Source organism: Xenopus laevis, chromosome 6L (assembly GCF_017654675.1).
Source record: "Xenopus laevis strain J_2021 chromosome 6L, Xenopus_laevis_v10.1, whole genome shotgun sequence".
NCBI classification, from domain to species: Eukaryota; Metazoa; Chordata; class Amphibia; order Anura; family Pipidae; genus Xenopus; species Xenopus laevis.
The window spans coordinates 13,947,443-13,966,231 of record NC_054381.1 but is presented as its reverse complement, the minus strand read 5'-3'; the positions used below and the strand labels follow the sequence as shown (position 1 = coordinate 13,966,231).

Genomic DNA, 18,789 nt, shown 5'->3' with positions numbered 1-18,789 from the left:
AAACCTCCAAAACTCCTAAAAATGTTAGTTTTTTGGACAATTGAGTAGCAAAAAAAAATAAAAAAAAGTCTGAATGGCTAAAACCAGATTCAATAGGACCAGTGAACTCCCACTTTATTTCTAATATGTTATAAAAACACTGGAGTCATAGGACATTTTTTCACTGTGACTTTTTTCAAACAAAATACATCAAGGTCAATGGAAATATTCACGAAAATATTCCCCGATGGCAAAATGTGGAATTTCACTGCAAAATCGTGCCTGGCAAAAAAAATATTGATATTCACAAATAACCAGTAAATGCAACGTGCTAGTTGGTTGATCCTATGCAAACATGGTGACTTTTAGTACATTCCATATAGCAGGGATTTTTGGGGACCTGCAGTATCATTGGTAACGTTCAACAGCTTATTTACTAACATTTGAATTTTTTTTGTTTTATTACTCTAAAAATGCGACATTTATAAAATGTAAAAACCACAAAAAGTTGTCAAGTGAAAGCAGTCGAGGTCCCTTAGAAATCAATGGGAGTTCACTGATCCTATTGGACCAGGTTTTAGCCATTCAGAAGTTTTCGGGGGTTTTTTTGCTACTCCATTGTCCAAAAAGCTAAAAATTTTAGAGGTTTTGGAGGTTTTTATATTTTTTATAATTCTTTTTTATAGTCAGAGCTTATAATAAATGACACAGCATTAATGGGTTTAGAGAAATCATAGTTTTAAAAAACTCTCAAACCACTAAAATGAGAATTTTGATAAATGGGGTGGTTCACCTTTAAGTTAACTTTGCCAATTCTAAGTAACTTTGGTCTTCGTTATTTATTTTGTATAGTTTTTGAATTATTTGCTTTCTTCTTCTTCTTCTTCTGACTCTTTCCAGCTTTGAAATGGGGGTCACTGACCCCATCTAAAAACAAATGCTCTGTAAGGCTTCAAATTTATTGTTATTGCTAATTTTTATTGCTTGTCTTTCTATTCAGACCCTCCGCTATTAATATTCCATATTCTCATTACAATCAGTGCATGGTTGCTAGGGTAATTTGGCCCCTAGCAACCCGTTTACTGACATTGCAAACTGGAGAGCTATTGAATATTGAATATAAAATGAAATAACTCAAAAAAGACAAATAATAAAAAATGAAAACCAATTGCAAACTGTCTCAGAATATCACTCTCTACATCATACTTAGGGGCACATTTACTATTGAATGTTGAAGTCGAAGGATTTACCGCAATTACTTCGATCAAACGATTCAAATGATTTTAATCCATCGATCGAACGATTTTCCTTCAGAAATTGCATAGAAATCTTATGGGGAAGGCCCTCATAGGCTAACATTGGTGCTCGGTAGGTTTTAGGTGGCGAAGTAGGTGGTCAAAGTTTTTTTTAAAGAGACAGTACTTCGACTATCGAATGGTCGAATGGTCGAACGATTTTTGGTTCGAATCGTTCGATTCAAAGTCGTAGTTGAAGGTCAAAGTAGCCAAAAAAATACTTAGAAATTCTAAGTATTTTTCATTCTAATCCTTCACTTAAGCTTAGTAAATGTGCCCCTAAAAGTTAACTCAAAGGTGAACAACCCCTTTAATATCAATATCTGATCACTGCATTTGAATATCCCATAATTCCTTGATTTATCCCAAATAAGCACAGCGCTTCCCCATTATGCTCCCTATGGATAATTGAATTGCCTTTTTGAGTTAACTTTATTGAATCTCGCAGTCCTGCTGCATCCAAGCCCATCAGATCTGCACTATTATTATGTATATTATATAAAACCCTACAAATACAGCCAAGCTCTATGACAATCCGAATATTCTGCCAATACAGTAACTCATTCCCCTTGCCGACATTTTCCCTCCGCACGCAACACTCCCACCGTTCAACCTCACCAACTTTTTTTCCTTTTCAGAAAAAATTGCCTCCATCCTTTACTTTGTCACTTTAATGTCGATGTTCCCAATCTCGCCCACTCATCCAATTGACATTAATGTCCTTTAATCCTCCCTGATCCATTCCTGGTACCTGTCTCACAGTACAACACGCACCATTATGCTCTTGCCGGATAAACGTTAACCTGATTTATCTCTGTTCTTCTTCTTCTGCTTATACTGGGGGAGCTTTAATTAAAGGCAGAAATGTACCTTTTTGAATACAGAAGCCAAAGCTTATGGCTGGTTGCTTGTGTAATCACAGATATACGGGGTGCTTATTAGTGGGGGTGCAGAATGTGCTAAGTGATGAGCTTTTCCTTGCAGTCCCTGGTGCTCCCTGTCCTGCATGTAAATGACATTATAGCACCTGGGAAATTCCAGGGGAAACTCATGTGCCCTCACCTTACACCCCCTAATAAAACAGCACTGCAGAAAGATGCAGGACTCTTCTTTGCAATTTATTCCAGGGCCACTAAGAGCTGTGCCTCAATGTGCAACACATGCAATTTAAATAAATCCTCTTATAATGACCCAGCTGTAAGCAGGGCTGCCATCAGAAATCGCAGGGCCCCATATGACAAAATTTCCTGGGCCCCCTGGGCTGCACCCACCAAAAGCCTCACCTACAGGTCTGCTGTCCCCCCCCCTCACAGGTCCACCCCCGCCACACAGTAAAAAATAAAACATTGTTGGCTAGGGTTAACACATGTTAATAAAAAAAAATATTGGTGGTCAGGGCCCCCCCATTAAAAAAACATTAGTGGTCAGGGCCCCCCATTAAAAAAAACACTTGTGGTCAGGGCCCCCCCATTAAAAATTTTTGGGGGCTAGGACCCCACATGGTGAAAAAAATTGGTGGCCAGGGCCCCCCTTAAACATCCATGTAAAAAAACTTGCCCCCCAGAAGTTTAAAAAACAATTGGTGCCCAGGGCCCCACCACACATCAGGGACCACAAAGGGTTACCTTTAGGGGGGCCCTGCCATGTTACACTTACTTCATTAGTGGGGCCCACCTGCTGTAAGTCAGCTGCCAACTACAGAAGGGAGGAGGGAAGCACAGGTGGCTGCATCTTCTTCCAGTGACAGCATTTTCTTCCCTTATTGGTCACAGAATTTCAAGTCCTAATAAAGCTGTATGGTGATTGGATGAGCTGGAGGAGAAATTCAAACCTCAGCTATCCAATCCCTGAGCAGCTTAACCGGGACTTAAACTCAGTGACCAATAAGGGGAAGTAATGGACAGAAGATACCTCCCCTTGTGCTCCCGCCCTGCCTTCCCGAAGTCAGCAGTTCTCAGAAAGCAGGGGGGCCCGGCTAATCAAGTAAGTGCGGCGTGGCTGGGCCCACCTTTCCCTCAGGGCCCCCTACAACTCTCCCCCCTGTACCCCCCTGATGGCTGCCCTGGCTGTAAGTAGTTGCTAAATGTAATGAACAAGGGGAACAAATAATGAAGGGGAGCAAATTCATGGGCCATAGTGTTCTTTTAGCCGGCACTTGTCTGAATCATTAGTAAATGCTCCTATTAGCCCACAGTTGCAGTCTCATCCAGAGGCATAACTGCACAAAGCTGGGCACCCCCCCCCCCACAAAAAAAATCCCAGACGCAAACTTCTGTGCTAACCAGCCTGCCCCCCGATTAGTGATGGAAAAATTTCTCCTGTTTCACTGAAAAATTTGCGAATTTCCCACAAAATCCGGGAAACGGCAAGAAATTCATGAAAATTGGTGCACGTGTCAATTTTGGACGCACGTCTGAAAAGTCGATCACGTCAATTGTGATGCCCGTGGTAAAGTTAATGGGTGTCCGAAATTTTTTGATGCAGGCAAATTTTAGCAGGGGTTTGTGAATTTATTCACCGGCGGTGAAACACCTAAATTCGCCGCCAATATCACATGACCTTGTCTTACTATACACACAATCCTGCAGCTGCAGCGTCTTTCAAGAAAAGAGTTAATGCTGCAGATAAAAAGAAATTTCTTAACATGCAATCACGTCTTCCTCTACTCGCACCCTCTCAAGACAATAGTGCATTCAATTATACTTCCCCTTTAAAAAAAAGATAAAAGAAAACTCTGTAACTCTTTATGCGTGGCAGTGATATAAGTGCTTTGATTGCTGTCCGTAAAAGGAAGATTGAATAATGTCGTTGGTTGCTGATTATTGGTAGTGAAACATTCCTGTTCCTGCGTGCTGCTACTTAAAGGAGATAATTATCCCGTTAATTAAATTCTATTACTGTGTCATGTCTGTCACTCAAAGGCTTTGTCATGTTCTGTATGGAAAAGGTGTGACTGTCAGAGTCCCATGATTACCTGGAGAGGGGTGGGGATATTGTTTTCAATAAATGATTTGTAGCTGAGAGGGTGTTTGGCAAAAGAGCTGGCAATTTCACCTCCATCGGACTAAGTGATAATTGGCTGGACCCTGCGGTGCTCCCACCGATCATGTGATTATCGCTCAGAAATCGCTTGACCCACCAGTGCACCAGTGCATCCTTTATCTGGAAACCTGTTATCCAGAAATCTCCGAAATTACAGAAAGGCCATCTCCTATAGACTCCAAATAATTCCATTTTTAAAAAATGCTTTCATTTTTCTCTGTAATAATAAAACAGTCGCTTGTACTTGATCCCAACTAAGATATAATTAATCCTTATTGGAGGCAAAACCAGCCTATTTGGTTTATTTAATGTTTACATGATTTTCTAGTAGACTTAAGGTATGAAGATCCAAATTATGGAAAGACTCATTATCCGGAAAACCCCAGGTTCCGAGCATTCTGGATAACAGGTCCCATAACTGTATTAATACCAACAGAGGGGCAATTGTGACTGTTTAGCCATCCGCCCGCTGATGCTACATGTACAAATTGCTACATGATTTATACTAGTATTTGTAATTGCATCAAAATCCAAATCTGCTTTAAAACATCAGTTTAATGCGATGGGTAAAGAAATCATTTGCAGTGTAAAATCCATCAACCGTGATGGAGCTCACTTTCTTTTGGGAGGCTGCCATGTGTTTTGGAAAAGAACTGAGAAAGCGCAGCCAGCAGTCACTTTGTTTCTTAAAGGAGAACTTATCCACTAGATCCTGTAAGAAATATCCTTATAATTATCGGCATCTTGTCTTTTTATGGTCACAGAACCCCTCAGCGACTTCTAATATCCTTATCATTTACAGTAGGGGGTACATTATCCCTTATACATGAGTGATACTCAGAGTTCCCTGTATAACTTAGCCTGCAGCCTTGTGTCTTTATATGGTCACAGAACAACCCCTCAGTGACGTCTAATATCCTTATCATTTACAGTAGGGGGTACATTATCCCTTATAATACATGAGTGATACTCAGAGTTCCCTGTATAACTCAGCCTGACTTCTAATATCCTTATCATTTACTGCAGGGGGTACATTATTATACAAGGGTGATACTCAAATTATGAGCAAATCCTAGCATTCCTTTATTTATATATGTGTATAAATAGATATAAATATGTACTGTTAAACATGAAATGAGTTCAATGCTCTGGAATTCCGAGTAGGAGCCAATCCCGTTATATCTATACTTGAAGCTGGAGACCCTATAAGCAATTTCTTCTTTTCCCATCATTACATTGTACATCCCCATTGTGTATCTGTTTAGCAATTTTTTAGGTCAACAACATCCCTGTGGCTTTAACATTTTCCATTTGCAATTATTTTCATTAAGGGGCTCCGGTAAGAAGTTTACATGGTTAAACAACTCAATCTAAAATTAAATAGACCCCATGTAACATTCATTGAAATGTTTAAATATTAACGATTGTGCATAGAGCACCCCCGAGAATATCTTCTGAAATAGATGTAAAAATAATAATCCAGAGCAGAAATCCCGGCTGCCTTCTCAGACTATAATCTGCGGCTTTAGGAAGTAATAAAGTACAATATCAAAGTCTAAACTGTTTTATGAAGGTGTTGGACTACAAATCCCAGTGCCCTCTGTTGATATAACTAAGGCTCTTGGCACTGTAAGGGAAGTACTGTATATTGTTTCTCTACTGGGAAATATGGGGAAACTTATTAGGGAAGATTCAGCAACTCCTCGAGTGTCATATAATTCAAACCACGGTTTCTAGCATGAGATCCAATGTAAATGGCTGACCCCTAACCCCAGTGGGTACCAAACAATGAGGCTGCCTCCCCCTGTGGGGGGTTTGGAGTATTGGCTGAGGTGGGGCTCATCATGAAAGCCAGTTATGGGGACATATGGGGAGGCCAAATCTTTTGTCTAAGACCACATCAATGATGTTAAGCTTCAATTCCTTTAGAATTCTGGTCAACAGTGACTACGCATTCCTGTGTCACAACAAACAAATAGATTTACAGTCCAGATATATTGTAAGGATTTTTTGTAAGGAGGTTTGTTTCAGCCTCTATTCCATTTGGGGTGTGTTTTAAACAAGGTCTTGCTCTTGATTATGAAGCTGATCTTGGCATTAGATGAACATGATATGGCATATCTTCAGACCCATGTTCTTTAGACTCCATTATAAGTCATGGACGTTGGCAACACTGCTAGTCACCCAAAAGCCTATGTCATCTACTCAACAAAGGTTTCCCAACCCATTGGATGTTGCTCCCATTGGCATCGAAGCAGGTGCTTATTTTAGAATTCTTGGCTTGGAGGCAAGTTTTGGTTGCATAAAAACCAGGTGTTCTGCCAAACAGAACCTCCTGTAGGCTTCCAGTCAACATAGGGCTACCAAATGGGCAATCACAGTCTGTATTTGGCACCCCCAAGGAATGTTTTGCATGTTTATGTCGCTCTCCAACTTTTATTTACACTTGAATGTGGCTCACAGGCAAAAAAGTTTGGGTATCCCTGCTCTAAACCATCATTGGACAGCCAAGTGTGCCAAATAGGTGTCATATAATAAAATTGGGGTCAACCAGGAAGAATTAGGGATAGATGAGCCCAGAGAAACTGTGCACAAAGCAAACCAAGGCCATTTATATATATATAGCGCTATAGTAAAATGAGTAGCAATGTCTCTACTAAGAGCTTACCCTAACATATATTTGTGCTCTGGATGAGACCTTTCTCTCAGAGGTGAAGCCCTTGCGATGGTGTGGAGGCAGGGTGTAGTGGAACTGTAACTTTATGCTTAACCAGAGAACTTAGTTTATTCAACAGAATAATCCACATAGGAGTTCACAGAAATCATCAAGAACATAGAGCACAGAGGATAGCATATACTCACAAGTACCAATGATCATTTCAGTCCCTGCAGGCAAGGGAACATACACAGCAGCAATTGATGTTACACCCAGCTTTCAGTCTTTTCCTTAAGTGGAACCCAGGGGAATCTCTACATCACTAAGTCTGTACACTTACTTCTGGGCAATTAGTACCCGGGATCTTAATCTCTGTGACTCTCCTCGTTGGAGACTTAGGCTGCCCAACTAAATAACCTGTCTGTCACTACTAGGGTGACCTATTACAGAATATAGCTTATCCTTTACTAGACCTAATGTACCTAGGTTCCACTACCCATTCCCTTCCTGCCTGCTTGGTAAGGGCTGAATCAATGGACATTGAACACATGGTTACCTAGATCTTTACATTATAGCAAAGTGCCATCTACGTACACTGTAAGAACACCAAGGGGCAAAGCTTAAGGCAGAATAATGAAATAGGTCCCACTGTAAGGAATAGTGATGGGCGAATTTGTCCTGTTTTCTTCAAAATTTAGTGAATTTCCAGCGAAATTCATAATCTGACATAATGTTAATGGGCAACAGTTTTCACAATCTGAATAATGTTGACGCGCGATGTGAGCAACTTTTCCGGCACGTGTCCAAAATTTATAGGACACCAGTTTCGTGGCGCAGAAACCTGGAAATTTGACGCGAATTTACGCCTGGTAGCCAATCGCCCATCACTAATTAGGACCCATTTAGGCATCTATAACTGAGGAATTGCCTGGCAATAGTAATTAGGGTGGCTAATTTACCAGATCCCTACATATATTTATACATATATATATATATCCCCTTGGATAATTTCAGCGAGACATTATTCAAACAAACATAATCTTATTTGTTCCAATTACATTTACCAAAGCAAATCTGTATTGCATTTGCATGAAGAATAATCTCCTGCCACCAAGTGAAGTAGAGTTTGATTGCATTAATGAAATCAAGGCAATAAAAGGCAATAGAAAAGCGTTGTGTACATCTCATTCGGCCCATCCCAGAAACACTGATGCTCATTGGTGAAACGCATGAATCAAAGTGACACCCACTCCCCCAAAGAAATGGGAGAAGACAACGATCTCTGCTTGATGGGATGATAATTCTGAATCCAATACAGAGAAATTCTGTCATCTACAGTGTAGACTTTCCATATCAATCTTCCTCTGCTGGGCGCTGGCAGCGCCAGAACCATTACAAATGAATGTTCCTCGCATACTCGCACAAAACGCTTTTTGTCATGGTCCTGCATACAAAATACTCTCTTGCCAAGGAAGCCTCAGCTCAAGGAAAAGTCTTAAAAAATGTTTTTTATCTATATAATTCGAAATTTTAAAAATGATTTCCTTTTTCTCTGCAATAATAAAACAGTACCTTGTACTTGATCCCAACTAAGATATAATTAATCCTTATTGGAAGCAAAACCAGCCTATTGGGTTCATTTAATATTTTAATTATTTTTAGTAGACTTAAAGTAGGGAGGTCCAAATGACAGAAAGACCTCTTATCTGGAAACCTTATCTGGATAACAGGTCCCATACCTATTTATTATAAGTTGGTTTCTAAGCTCAAGTGTCTGAGGGAAGCCCAGAGCATGTGCTATGAGCAGACCATGAAAATGGAGACTTTGGGACACAGTACTTTCCTGCTAAAGGGCCGTGGAGGACCTGGTCTGATACAGAAGCTCAAGGTGTTGGGTGTATTAAGAGGAAATGCTCCATTCTTGTTTTTGCCAAGTTCTGCAACACTATATATATATATATATATATTTATCTTTATTACTATGGCTTAGATAGATGAACTATAACAAAAAAGGGAAAGTTGTGCTCACCAATCATTTTCAAACCATTAATTGGGGTGTAATGAGGCTGTGACCACAAAATTCATATAGACAAATACAATAGGTCCTCTGTACTCAACCCATCATCAATATATCCTTAATATATTGATAATGGGTTGAGTGCAGTACTTTTGTATTTGTCTATTAGATAGATGAACAACCACAAAGGAAACTGAGAAACAAATCCATCTGCATTTCAAGTCACCATGTAAGGAATGAGCCCAAATCTACTCCTCTGCACTTATGCAAATAATTGTTCTGGGTCATTATAATCTCCGCGTTCACTTTCCAGAATTGTTGCCATCTGCTTTCACTAACATGTTTCCTCTGAGTGAGCCGACATGCTCAGCACACAATGAGCCGCACTGCTAGCAGTCAAGGTCACCAGTCACAACGCTCTGCCTTTAACCAATTTGTCACGGCTGACATCAGGCTTCTGATGTGTTTTAGGAAGCAATGAGAGATGTTTTTATAGTCAAGTGCCATGCAGAATATTAACATTCAACAAAGATGGACAGAAGCCTGGTGCAATTTAACAATGGTCATGTACTATGTGATTCTTACAGTGTGACCTCAGTATTTATGGAAAGCAAATGCTACTGAAACTCTTCATGAAATATTTATTATGAGCTGGATGGTAAAACAGCCTTTATTTGCATCGATTGATACAATGACAATATACAATGATGCTAGGAGAGCAGAAGCAGATGCAAGGACCCATTGCGACCCCCCCCACACCATGTCATAAATACACCAACTTATCTGTGAAAGAGTTAGATCAAAATTATCTGTCAAAGAGATAGAACAGAAATGGTTGTGTTTAGTTCAGAGATTTAAAGGAGAACTAAAATAATCGTTAAACCCATTAGCCATCTCCCACTTCCTCTACCTTCTCCTTGGCTTTGTCCCCCAACAACGCCTGCACAGACTTCCACTTCATTGCTAACTCCAGGTCACTCCAGGTCTTTCGTTCAACACTAGGGTGGATGTTGGCACAGCTTCAAATAGAGACATTTTTTGTCATGACTAGCTGAAAATGGTGCCCAGGTAGTCCAAGAATGGAGAAAAGCTACTTTAAAATAAGCAGAGTGGTTTATGTTGGACCAGTATAGCGTTACTCATTATGGCTTCTGTTGACTTTAGAATGGGCAGGTTTTAGTTCTCCTGTAAATCACAGTGACTGAATACATTTGAATCGCTAGAGTCTGTGCATAGAATATAGGTACAGCTTGGAAGAGATGTTTAATTTCCCTTTATACAGTCCTGCTCTCTGTTTTGGCCTTCTTGCTTTCCCACTTAAACTCCTCTTTCTTCTTCCAGTAGTGGATAAAAACAGTAACTGTGAGGATGGTCACTTCTTTAATCTGGCCTCCACCAAATATCTAACTCTTTCTGCATTTGACCCACTTCCAGTTTTCCATCCTGTTACCTTTTATGTGTCACACTGTCCTTCAACTGACCAATCCGCTCTAACTCTCTCTCCAGTCCAGCCTTCCCTGCCCCACATTTTCCTCTGATCCCATTTAGACCTATAACTGTATTCTGTCCTATGCTAGTAACTCCCATGCCCCCTTACAACCCCAGAGCAACCAAGTTCCCTGCCACTGGCCACTGGCACAAACACAATACTTGTGCTGTTGTACATGATCTTCAGAATCCTGTTCAAAAGTTCCATTGTAAACTGCTCATTTCATGTCTCAACAATAACAATTCCAATCCATGAAAATTCATTGTAATATTCACTACCCTTCCAAGTCCCTCACTAACAGAATTAACTTGCTACACTCTACACAGGACTTCACCATCTGCTTAAAAAACATAGTCCACAAACAGATCCCAATTTCTATGGATACAAACTACATACTGTATAGCCCCATATGCTTCCACCCAACATCTTCACTTATCTGAAGTAGCCAGAGGTTTCCCAGCTTTCCCTGTCCTCTCCACTTTTCAACGTGATCCTATAATACTGTGCTCCATTCCTTACTCCAACTTTTACACATATAGTATTTTTATCTAGACTCTAGCTTCTGGAATTCTGTCAACCCTATTATGAAAAAATGCTACACAAGACCCTTCTCATCTTTTTAATTACTTCTCCATTTCCCATTGACCACCCGTTTCAAAAGTTTTAAAGTGACTTTTCACCCCTCTTAGTACTAAATTACCTACACATTTCTGGGCTCCATGCAACCTGGTTTTCAATGTTATGTAGAGTTACAAACTCTTGCCAAGGACAATTCTCTATTCTGATACTCCATGATCTATTTTCTGCCTTTGATACTGTTGATCAATCTGTTCTAATACAAATTTCCCTTTGTCTTGATATCAATCAATCTATATCCTGGTCCATGAGTTTTAACTAATCCTTCTCTGTCTATTACACTAAAATATTCTCTTCTCTGGTTCAGTTTAATGAGTGGGTGACTCAGGGCTCTGTATTAGGCTCTTTGTTGTTTTCCCTGTATTTGCTTTGCTTGGGAGACCTCATCCATTCATTTGTTTATGTATATACTTGTCTGTAGATCATATCCACATATATTTAGACAGCCCTTTACCAACAACTGATAGTCTGACCTAGATTTCTGAATGCCTCCTATGTCCTAGGAATGGGTGAATTTTTTTGCCTTGTTTCGCCACGGAAATGACACCCATAGACTTGTTTGGCGTCGTGCGTCAAAAAAATTTTTACTCAGTCATATGCTTTTTGTGGATGATCATTGATTTTTCTCTCTCTAATAATATTAATACCAGTGCTGATACCTGCTACTTTTACAAGATTGCAAGAACCAACCCCTTTTTCAAACAACTACTAAATTTTCACTGTCATGTCCTTATGCTATCCCACCTTGACTACTGCAACCTACTGATAACAGACCTTCCAGACTGCCACCTTTCCCCCCTTCAGACAATCTTAATACTCCTTCAATGACCTACAAAGGACATGTTCCTTCACTCTTCTGCTCCTCACAAAACTCTCAGTATGTTACTGGTCATTGCTGGCGTTTCTCCAGCATTTTTACACAACTCCCACATTCGCTGCTTTTATCCGTCCTGAGCCTTTCTCTGTTGTTGCTTGTTTCCTCTGGAATTACATCCCTGTATTCCTCTATAAGGAACTCTCCTTCACCTTCCAAATGTAAACTCAAATCTGATCTAGAACACAAGGATGGTATCTGCTCCAATCTTGACAATCTTGGGCAGGGGCCTCTTTCCTCCTTTTCTTCTACATAGCTCCCTGTTTGTCAAGGTAACATACCTTTGGCCTGGGTTTTGATATTAAAATAAAAAAGAATGGGTTTGGGTTTCCAGGTCATAGCATCCTAGCAACCTGACATTACTTAAAGTTTCATAGTAGGAGAGAAAGGCACAGCAAATATAAATAAAGATCCACTTAAATGTTGATTAATTTTATCCATTGTATCAAAGGTAGTTGAAAGGTAAGCTTTCCCTTTAAAGCAGGAGGGGACACACTTTAGTGACACTGGGAGGGAGAAACAGAAATCAGGCAGTGGTCTGATTCCTCCATGTCCCCCATCACAATGTCCGACAAGTCACACGCCTGCGGTTCTGTTATCCCCAGAGGGAAGTTGCGTGGTGATTTGGAGATGAAATGGACCTACATTCTCGCCAGCTAATTGCATGTCAAATGTGCTTTTCGCTCTTTGCTTCTGAGCTCTGAACTATCACAGGAAGATTCCCCAGACATCTGTTGTACCGACAAACTAAAAATATGCTGTAAACTAAATGGGGATAAAAATAATTCAGCAAGCAGAGATGCCAAAGCCACAAAGCAAAGCCTATTGGAGAGGCTTTCCTTTCTGACAGTGACACCTACAGGACAGAGAAGGGTAGGGACTAGTCTAATCGGCACAGTTTATCTCTAGGCGGCTTAAAAAGCACTTTTGGGACTCAGTGGCTGACAGCACCAAAGGGGGATACTTTGCATCTCATAAAAAACAGAATTAATTCACTACCATATTAAACTGTCAGCTCCAGGAATAAACATGCTGCCTGTATTAAGCAGCAAAGGTCCATATCTGTCTTACAGGACTGTTCCACTATAAGCCCCAGGGGCACTGTACACAAACACACAAACTGTTCTCTGCACTGCTGGTTCTGACTCTGGAAACATCCAAACAGAAGCCAGAAGACTGACAGTCCTGAAGGCTGAAAAATTTGAATGCATGTTTACTGGAAATTTGCTTAGAATATACATTTCTGTCTTATGTTGAAGGCAAAGGGAAAAGTGGTCTCGCAATGCACTTTCCCAAAGCATTGGGAGTGGGGGGGGGGTCTTAGCATTCATTTTCTAAAGCATAGGACACATGTACAAAAGAATATGAGGTTTGTGCTAGTTTTTGGACTCGTTTTTGGACTTTTGCACCATGCCCCACATGCAGTAAATGCATCTGCCCTATGTACTCATTCTGCTCTGCTGCTTTAACTGACGCATTAGCAAAGACGATGGAAAAAGAAGACTTTGGACAGCTGACCACACTGGAGACAATGTCCAACCTAAGTGCCTAAAAGAAATGTATGCAACCAGGCCATGGGTCGTACTGAAATACGTTGTTTCCTTGTTGGACTATAAACTCCCACAATGTACTAACTAAGGTCTTCAAACATCTCAGATATCTACTCACACTCGACTGGATGTTGATTGTTCACGAAGATTGTAGAGTTCCCACACATGGACAATGGGGTGGTCAGTTTGGCAGAAGCAATGGAAAAGGTCACATACTGCCCTGAGTGTTCCAGAGTTAAAGTTGGCCATACCAATAACTTCTTTAATGCAATTTATTGTATATGTATGTTGGACGGCCAATCCCGACTGATAAATATGTACCATGACTGTTGTATTGGTCAGTGGAAAATAGAGAAGTGGAGACATGGCAGCTCTTGTCTTTCTACTGTTTCAATCACAGGGGCTGTTATCCTGACCAACCACAACAATAGAAATACAATCCCTCATATGGTATCTGTCTGGTTGGATCCTGGGCCAGTTGGTGAGAAACCATTGGTCAGTAAGTCTCCCATACTTGTATCTAAATGTATTTTGCAGAATGGGGAGTGTCACAAGATATTCCTCATATTACGTGCACTTTGCCTTCAATGATTCAGTTAAACCACCTGATGAGACCTACAACACGTAGAATTCATTGTGTTTGGCCCATTCAGTTATGCCCTAGAGAGCAACAGCAATGATGGGTACGTTAGAGCACATAGAGTCAGGTCCGGATTTACAAAGCGGTCACCCCTAGGCCCTCTGCCGTTCATCGGCCCTGTCCCATCCCCTTTATTTGCACAAATTTTCATAGGGACCAGAGCAATGGGGATTGGCACATGGGGAATTTAAAAAACAACAATTGTATCTCCTGTGCATCCCCAGTATTTATGAACCAATGTAAGTGTGGTTGGGCAGCATGCCGCCCCCTAAAAACCTGCCGCCCTAGACCCGGGCCTTGGAGGCCTTTCCACAAATCCGTGCCTGCATAGAGTCACAGTGATGGTTCAGCTCTATAGCTTTGCCAGACTACAGCTCCCAGAATCCCCCATCAGCTAAAATAAGCAGAAAGCTGCGAGCTGTCGGGTGGCAAAACCCAAAGTGGTATTAGTTTGATCTGTTTTAGAATTCTTGTCTGCAGAACTCATCACCTTCACGGAAACTTTTCTAATGGACCACGTTTTGTCCCTTCGTGGCACCTTCTGTACCAATCCCTATGTGATTCCCAGCTAAATAAACTGCTAACAGTCTGGCCATCTCACATTAACTTAAAGTGAGAGCAAGGGTTAAAATGGAGACTTGCTTGCTTTGCATTAACCTTTACACTGCCAGCTTCACTACTGACGCCTTCCTGTTTATCATTGATCATCAACACTGGGTGACTTGCCATCTTCCTTGTAGCCTTAAATCAGGGCACCCTGCATGAGTCACTGGTTGCCATGGCGATATGCAGATGGCACCTTTGAAATGTCTAACAGATCCAGGAGGTACAGCACGCTGGGATTTTTTAGCATCGTATATATTAAAAGGATTGATTTTTGCTTCCCCTTTGCATGTAGAGATCACTGCCAAGGAAGCTTGTTTTTTTTTTTTTTGCAAACCACCCCCTCCCCTGCCATTGGGGTAAAATGCTCCTTATTATGTTCAAGGGAAATTAAGATCCACCTAAGATTTCAACTGCTTAAGATTAAAAGGTAACTTTGCCCATAATTTGCAAAAATTATCTAAGCAACTTCACCGTATGCAATGACTAAACACATGTTTAAGTTAACTTTTATTATGTTATACAATGGCCAATTCTAAGCAACTTTTCAATTGGTCTTCGTTATTTATTTTCTATAGTTTTTTTTAATATTTGCCTTCTTCTTCTGACTCTTTTCAGCTTTTAAATGGGGGTCACTGACCCCATCTAAAAACAAATGCTCTGTTAGGCTATAAATGTATTGTTATTGCTACTTTTTATTGCTCACCGTTCAATTCAGGCCTCTCCTATTCATATTGCCGTCTTTTATTCCAATAAATACATGGTTGCTAGGGTAATTTGGACCCTGGAAACCAGATTGATGAAATTGCAAACTGGAGAGCTGCTGAATAAAAAGCCAAATAACAACAAATAAAAAACAATTGCCCAATGTCTCAGACTATAACCCTCTATATTGTACTAAAAGTTAACTCAATGGTGATTAGCCCCTTTAAGGTTATTTGTAAATGTATTTGCTGTTGAAAAAGTATCTGCCTGTTTATATTCTCTGACCTGTAGTAACAATGTTGCAAGCCTGCTGATACAAGACCTGGAGGGGAAGTGACTCCTGTTATAGTGTTACAATGTTTACATCACTCATTGTATACATTGTTACATTGTTTAATTGAGTCAGACCCAGAGAACAGAGATGGATTCACAGACACTACTCTAAATAGCATTTACATTTGCAAATAACTTTCAAACCATCAACATTCGGTAATGACTGTATATTGGAAAGTTGCTTAGAACAAGACATTCTTTCGTTGAGCAGAAAAAGCAGTCGCGGGCACAGTTCCCCTTTAATCCATAATTTAATTAAAATCCCTAATTCAGTTTATTCTGCCTGGTCTGCTGAAGTTCCCATGAAAAAAAAAGGCTGCAGCGGATCCGACATCTGAAAACCCCGCAACACAAGTATGGATTTGTTTCCCCGAGCCCTGAAGCACTGAATTAATCATTTAGAAGCAGTATCAATGGCATTTATGAAGGGGGGGCTGGGCCACTGGGGGGTGCCAGACACACAGATCATGAGCATTGAACATACACAACATTTTTTAAAGGGGAAGGGAAGCTGTGAAGAAGGTTTTAATAATAACAACAAGCTGCTTACATCTTCCTCCTCACAGTCATTCCGTGACTGGTACTGATAACTGGCTCGGCTCTCTGGCGGTGGGTGTGAGGTCTTCCCAGCACTGTCCTCCTCCGTGCTTTGGCCACCCAAGAGGTGACTTGCTTCAGGTGCAACCGGGAAAGATCTGGAGGTGTTAATCTTCCCGGTGAATCTCTGATACAGCGAAGCCATAGGTTAGTCCTTTTATTCTTTAGTAAAGACTCTTTAGCGCCAAGAAAAAGTAAATCTGGATGCTTTGACCCCCTCTTTTATTAGTAATCAATGGAAGAAAAAAAACAAGCCAACAGGCCCCATAAATGTTGCACTGGATGAAAAAGATACCCAACCATCCAACCATAAGACCTTATATGATGGAACCTAGCATTTAATAAGAGACAGACCACTGGGGCGAATGGTTTTCCAATCACTCTTCAGCCTGAGGTGTCCGATCAATTGGCTGTAGAGGCTGCATGCCAACAGTCCATAGAGGGAGAGAGTGAGAGGACTCTCAAAGAGTCAACACGTATTCAGAGCACGTTGCCGCTTCCCTTCTCCCTTTGTATATATGGGAAGAGGGAGGGGGTGAATTTTTTTTTTTTGCGAGTATTTTTCCTGCTGGGTTTTTCACTAATGTTGAAGAGCAACAGCCACCTGATTGAAATGAAGCCGTTGAGTGCGGGAGAGGAGGAGGATGAGGAGGAAAAGGAGGAGGGGGAGGCAGTGAGACAGAAGAAACTGGGAGGGACAGGGGCGTTCCATGGAGTCCTACAGCAGAACTGCATTCCCTGCCGCTCTCCGTGGTGCTGAAAACGATCTGCTAATTCTCTCTCTCTCTGCAAGTCTGGGGAACCATCTCCCCCTACTTGACATGGCACCGTACGAAAGTATATATATATATATATATATATATATATATATATATATATATATATATATATATATATATATATATATATATATATATATATATATATATACATCAGACTTACTGATTACATGCTGATTAGGGAGGGCCTTGTTCAACAGAGCTTACAATCTAAAAGGAGATTGGTTAGTAATAAGAAGGATCTAGGAACTGGTTATGCAAATTTGTTCTTCATCTAGGGGCAGTTTTCTTTAACTGGCAAGTCATTTTTGAAATTGGCGTAACTTTCCTTGTATCTGGCCATGGTGAGGTAGGGGTGTAGGCCAGAGAACTTCTGTGCTGCCCATAAGGGGATGTTGATACTGCTTCAAGCCATATGGTAACTTTCCCACGGTGCACAATAAAAGCATTGAAACACGCATTTTTCGGGAACGAAATGTGCTTAAGATGGGCTGCCTCAGGTTGTAGCATCTGGTGCAATGCAGCAAAGGATTATTTTCCAAAGCTACAGTGTGCCATTTTGGCCACTTTGACCAATGTAGCAGCTCATGCAGCAGTATCCGGCACGGATCCATAGTCGACATTGTGCACAAAGTGTTCTCTTTTGCTGTCAGTGAACACACACTTTAACATTTCAACTGCTATAACAATGCCCATTGTGATATCAGTCACCAGTTGGCAATCTCATTTGTGGAATAGGCTACTTAAGAGGTATAGAAAAGTCACTGACACTTCATGAAAGTCACTCGGGGGGGGGGGCATTACAATTATTACGGTATCCTCACAATAATGCAACTCAGCATGGAGAAGGGAGGCAGACTCAATCCAATGCCTGGTCTTTATACATGTACAATTAAAGGGGTTGTTCACTTTTGAGTTAACTTTAAGTATGACGTAGAGAGTGATATTCTGAGACAATTTGCAATTGGTTTTCATTTTTTATTATTTGCGGTTTTTGAGTTATTTGGATTTTATTCAGCAGTTCTCCAGTTTGCAATTTCATCACTCTGGTTGCTAGGTTCCAAAGCACTCTAGCAACCATGCATTGATTTGAATAAGACACTGGAATAGGAATAGGCGAGGATGTGAATAGAAAGATGAGTAATAAAAAGTAGCAATAACAACACATTTGTGGCCTTACAGAGCATTTGGGACCCCATTTGAAAGCTGGCAGTTCAGATGGGCCCTCTAGCGATGGGCAAATAAATTTGGCAGGTGCGAATTACGGTGAACTTCTGTGTTTCGCCGCAGTGAATAAATTGCAGAGGAAATTCACCAGTAAAATTTTTTACGCTGGCGACAAATAATTTGGGACGTGTGTCGGAAAAGTCGTTCGCGTCAAAACCCTGATGCATCAACATTATTCGGACGCCCATTGACTTTAACGCCAGCATCAAAATTGACACAAGAGTCCGCGTTACGCAAATTTATCGACATTTCGCAAATTTCTCTGGAAATTTGCGAATTTTAAGGGACATCACATCACGAGAACCCTCCAATCTTTTTCCATGACTTGCCACCATCCGCTCTAATGAGATAACTGCCCACTTCTTTG

General features: G+C 40.8%; 1 protein-coding gene across 3 annotated transcripts in view; it reads right to left on the bottom strand.

Annotated features, from left to right (window-relative positions):
- LOC108718466 (dipeptidyl aminopeptidase-like protein 6) overlaps window positions 1-18,789 on the bottom strand; it is an 883,060-nt gene that overhangs the window by 582,858 nt on the left and 281,413 nt on the right. The window contains exon 1 of one of the 3 annotated variants that reach the window (XM_041565793.1): window positions 16,370-17,070. The exons of the other annotated variants lie outside the window; for them this stretch is intronic. Within the exon in view, the coding sequence (XP_041421727.1) occupies window positions 16,370-16,561 (192 nt within the window). The 5' untranslated portion in view covers window positions 16,562-17,070. Of the gene's footprint in view, window positions 1-16,369; window positions 17,071-18,789 lie in introns of those variants that run through there. 3 annotated transcript variants of the gene reach the window in all.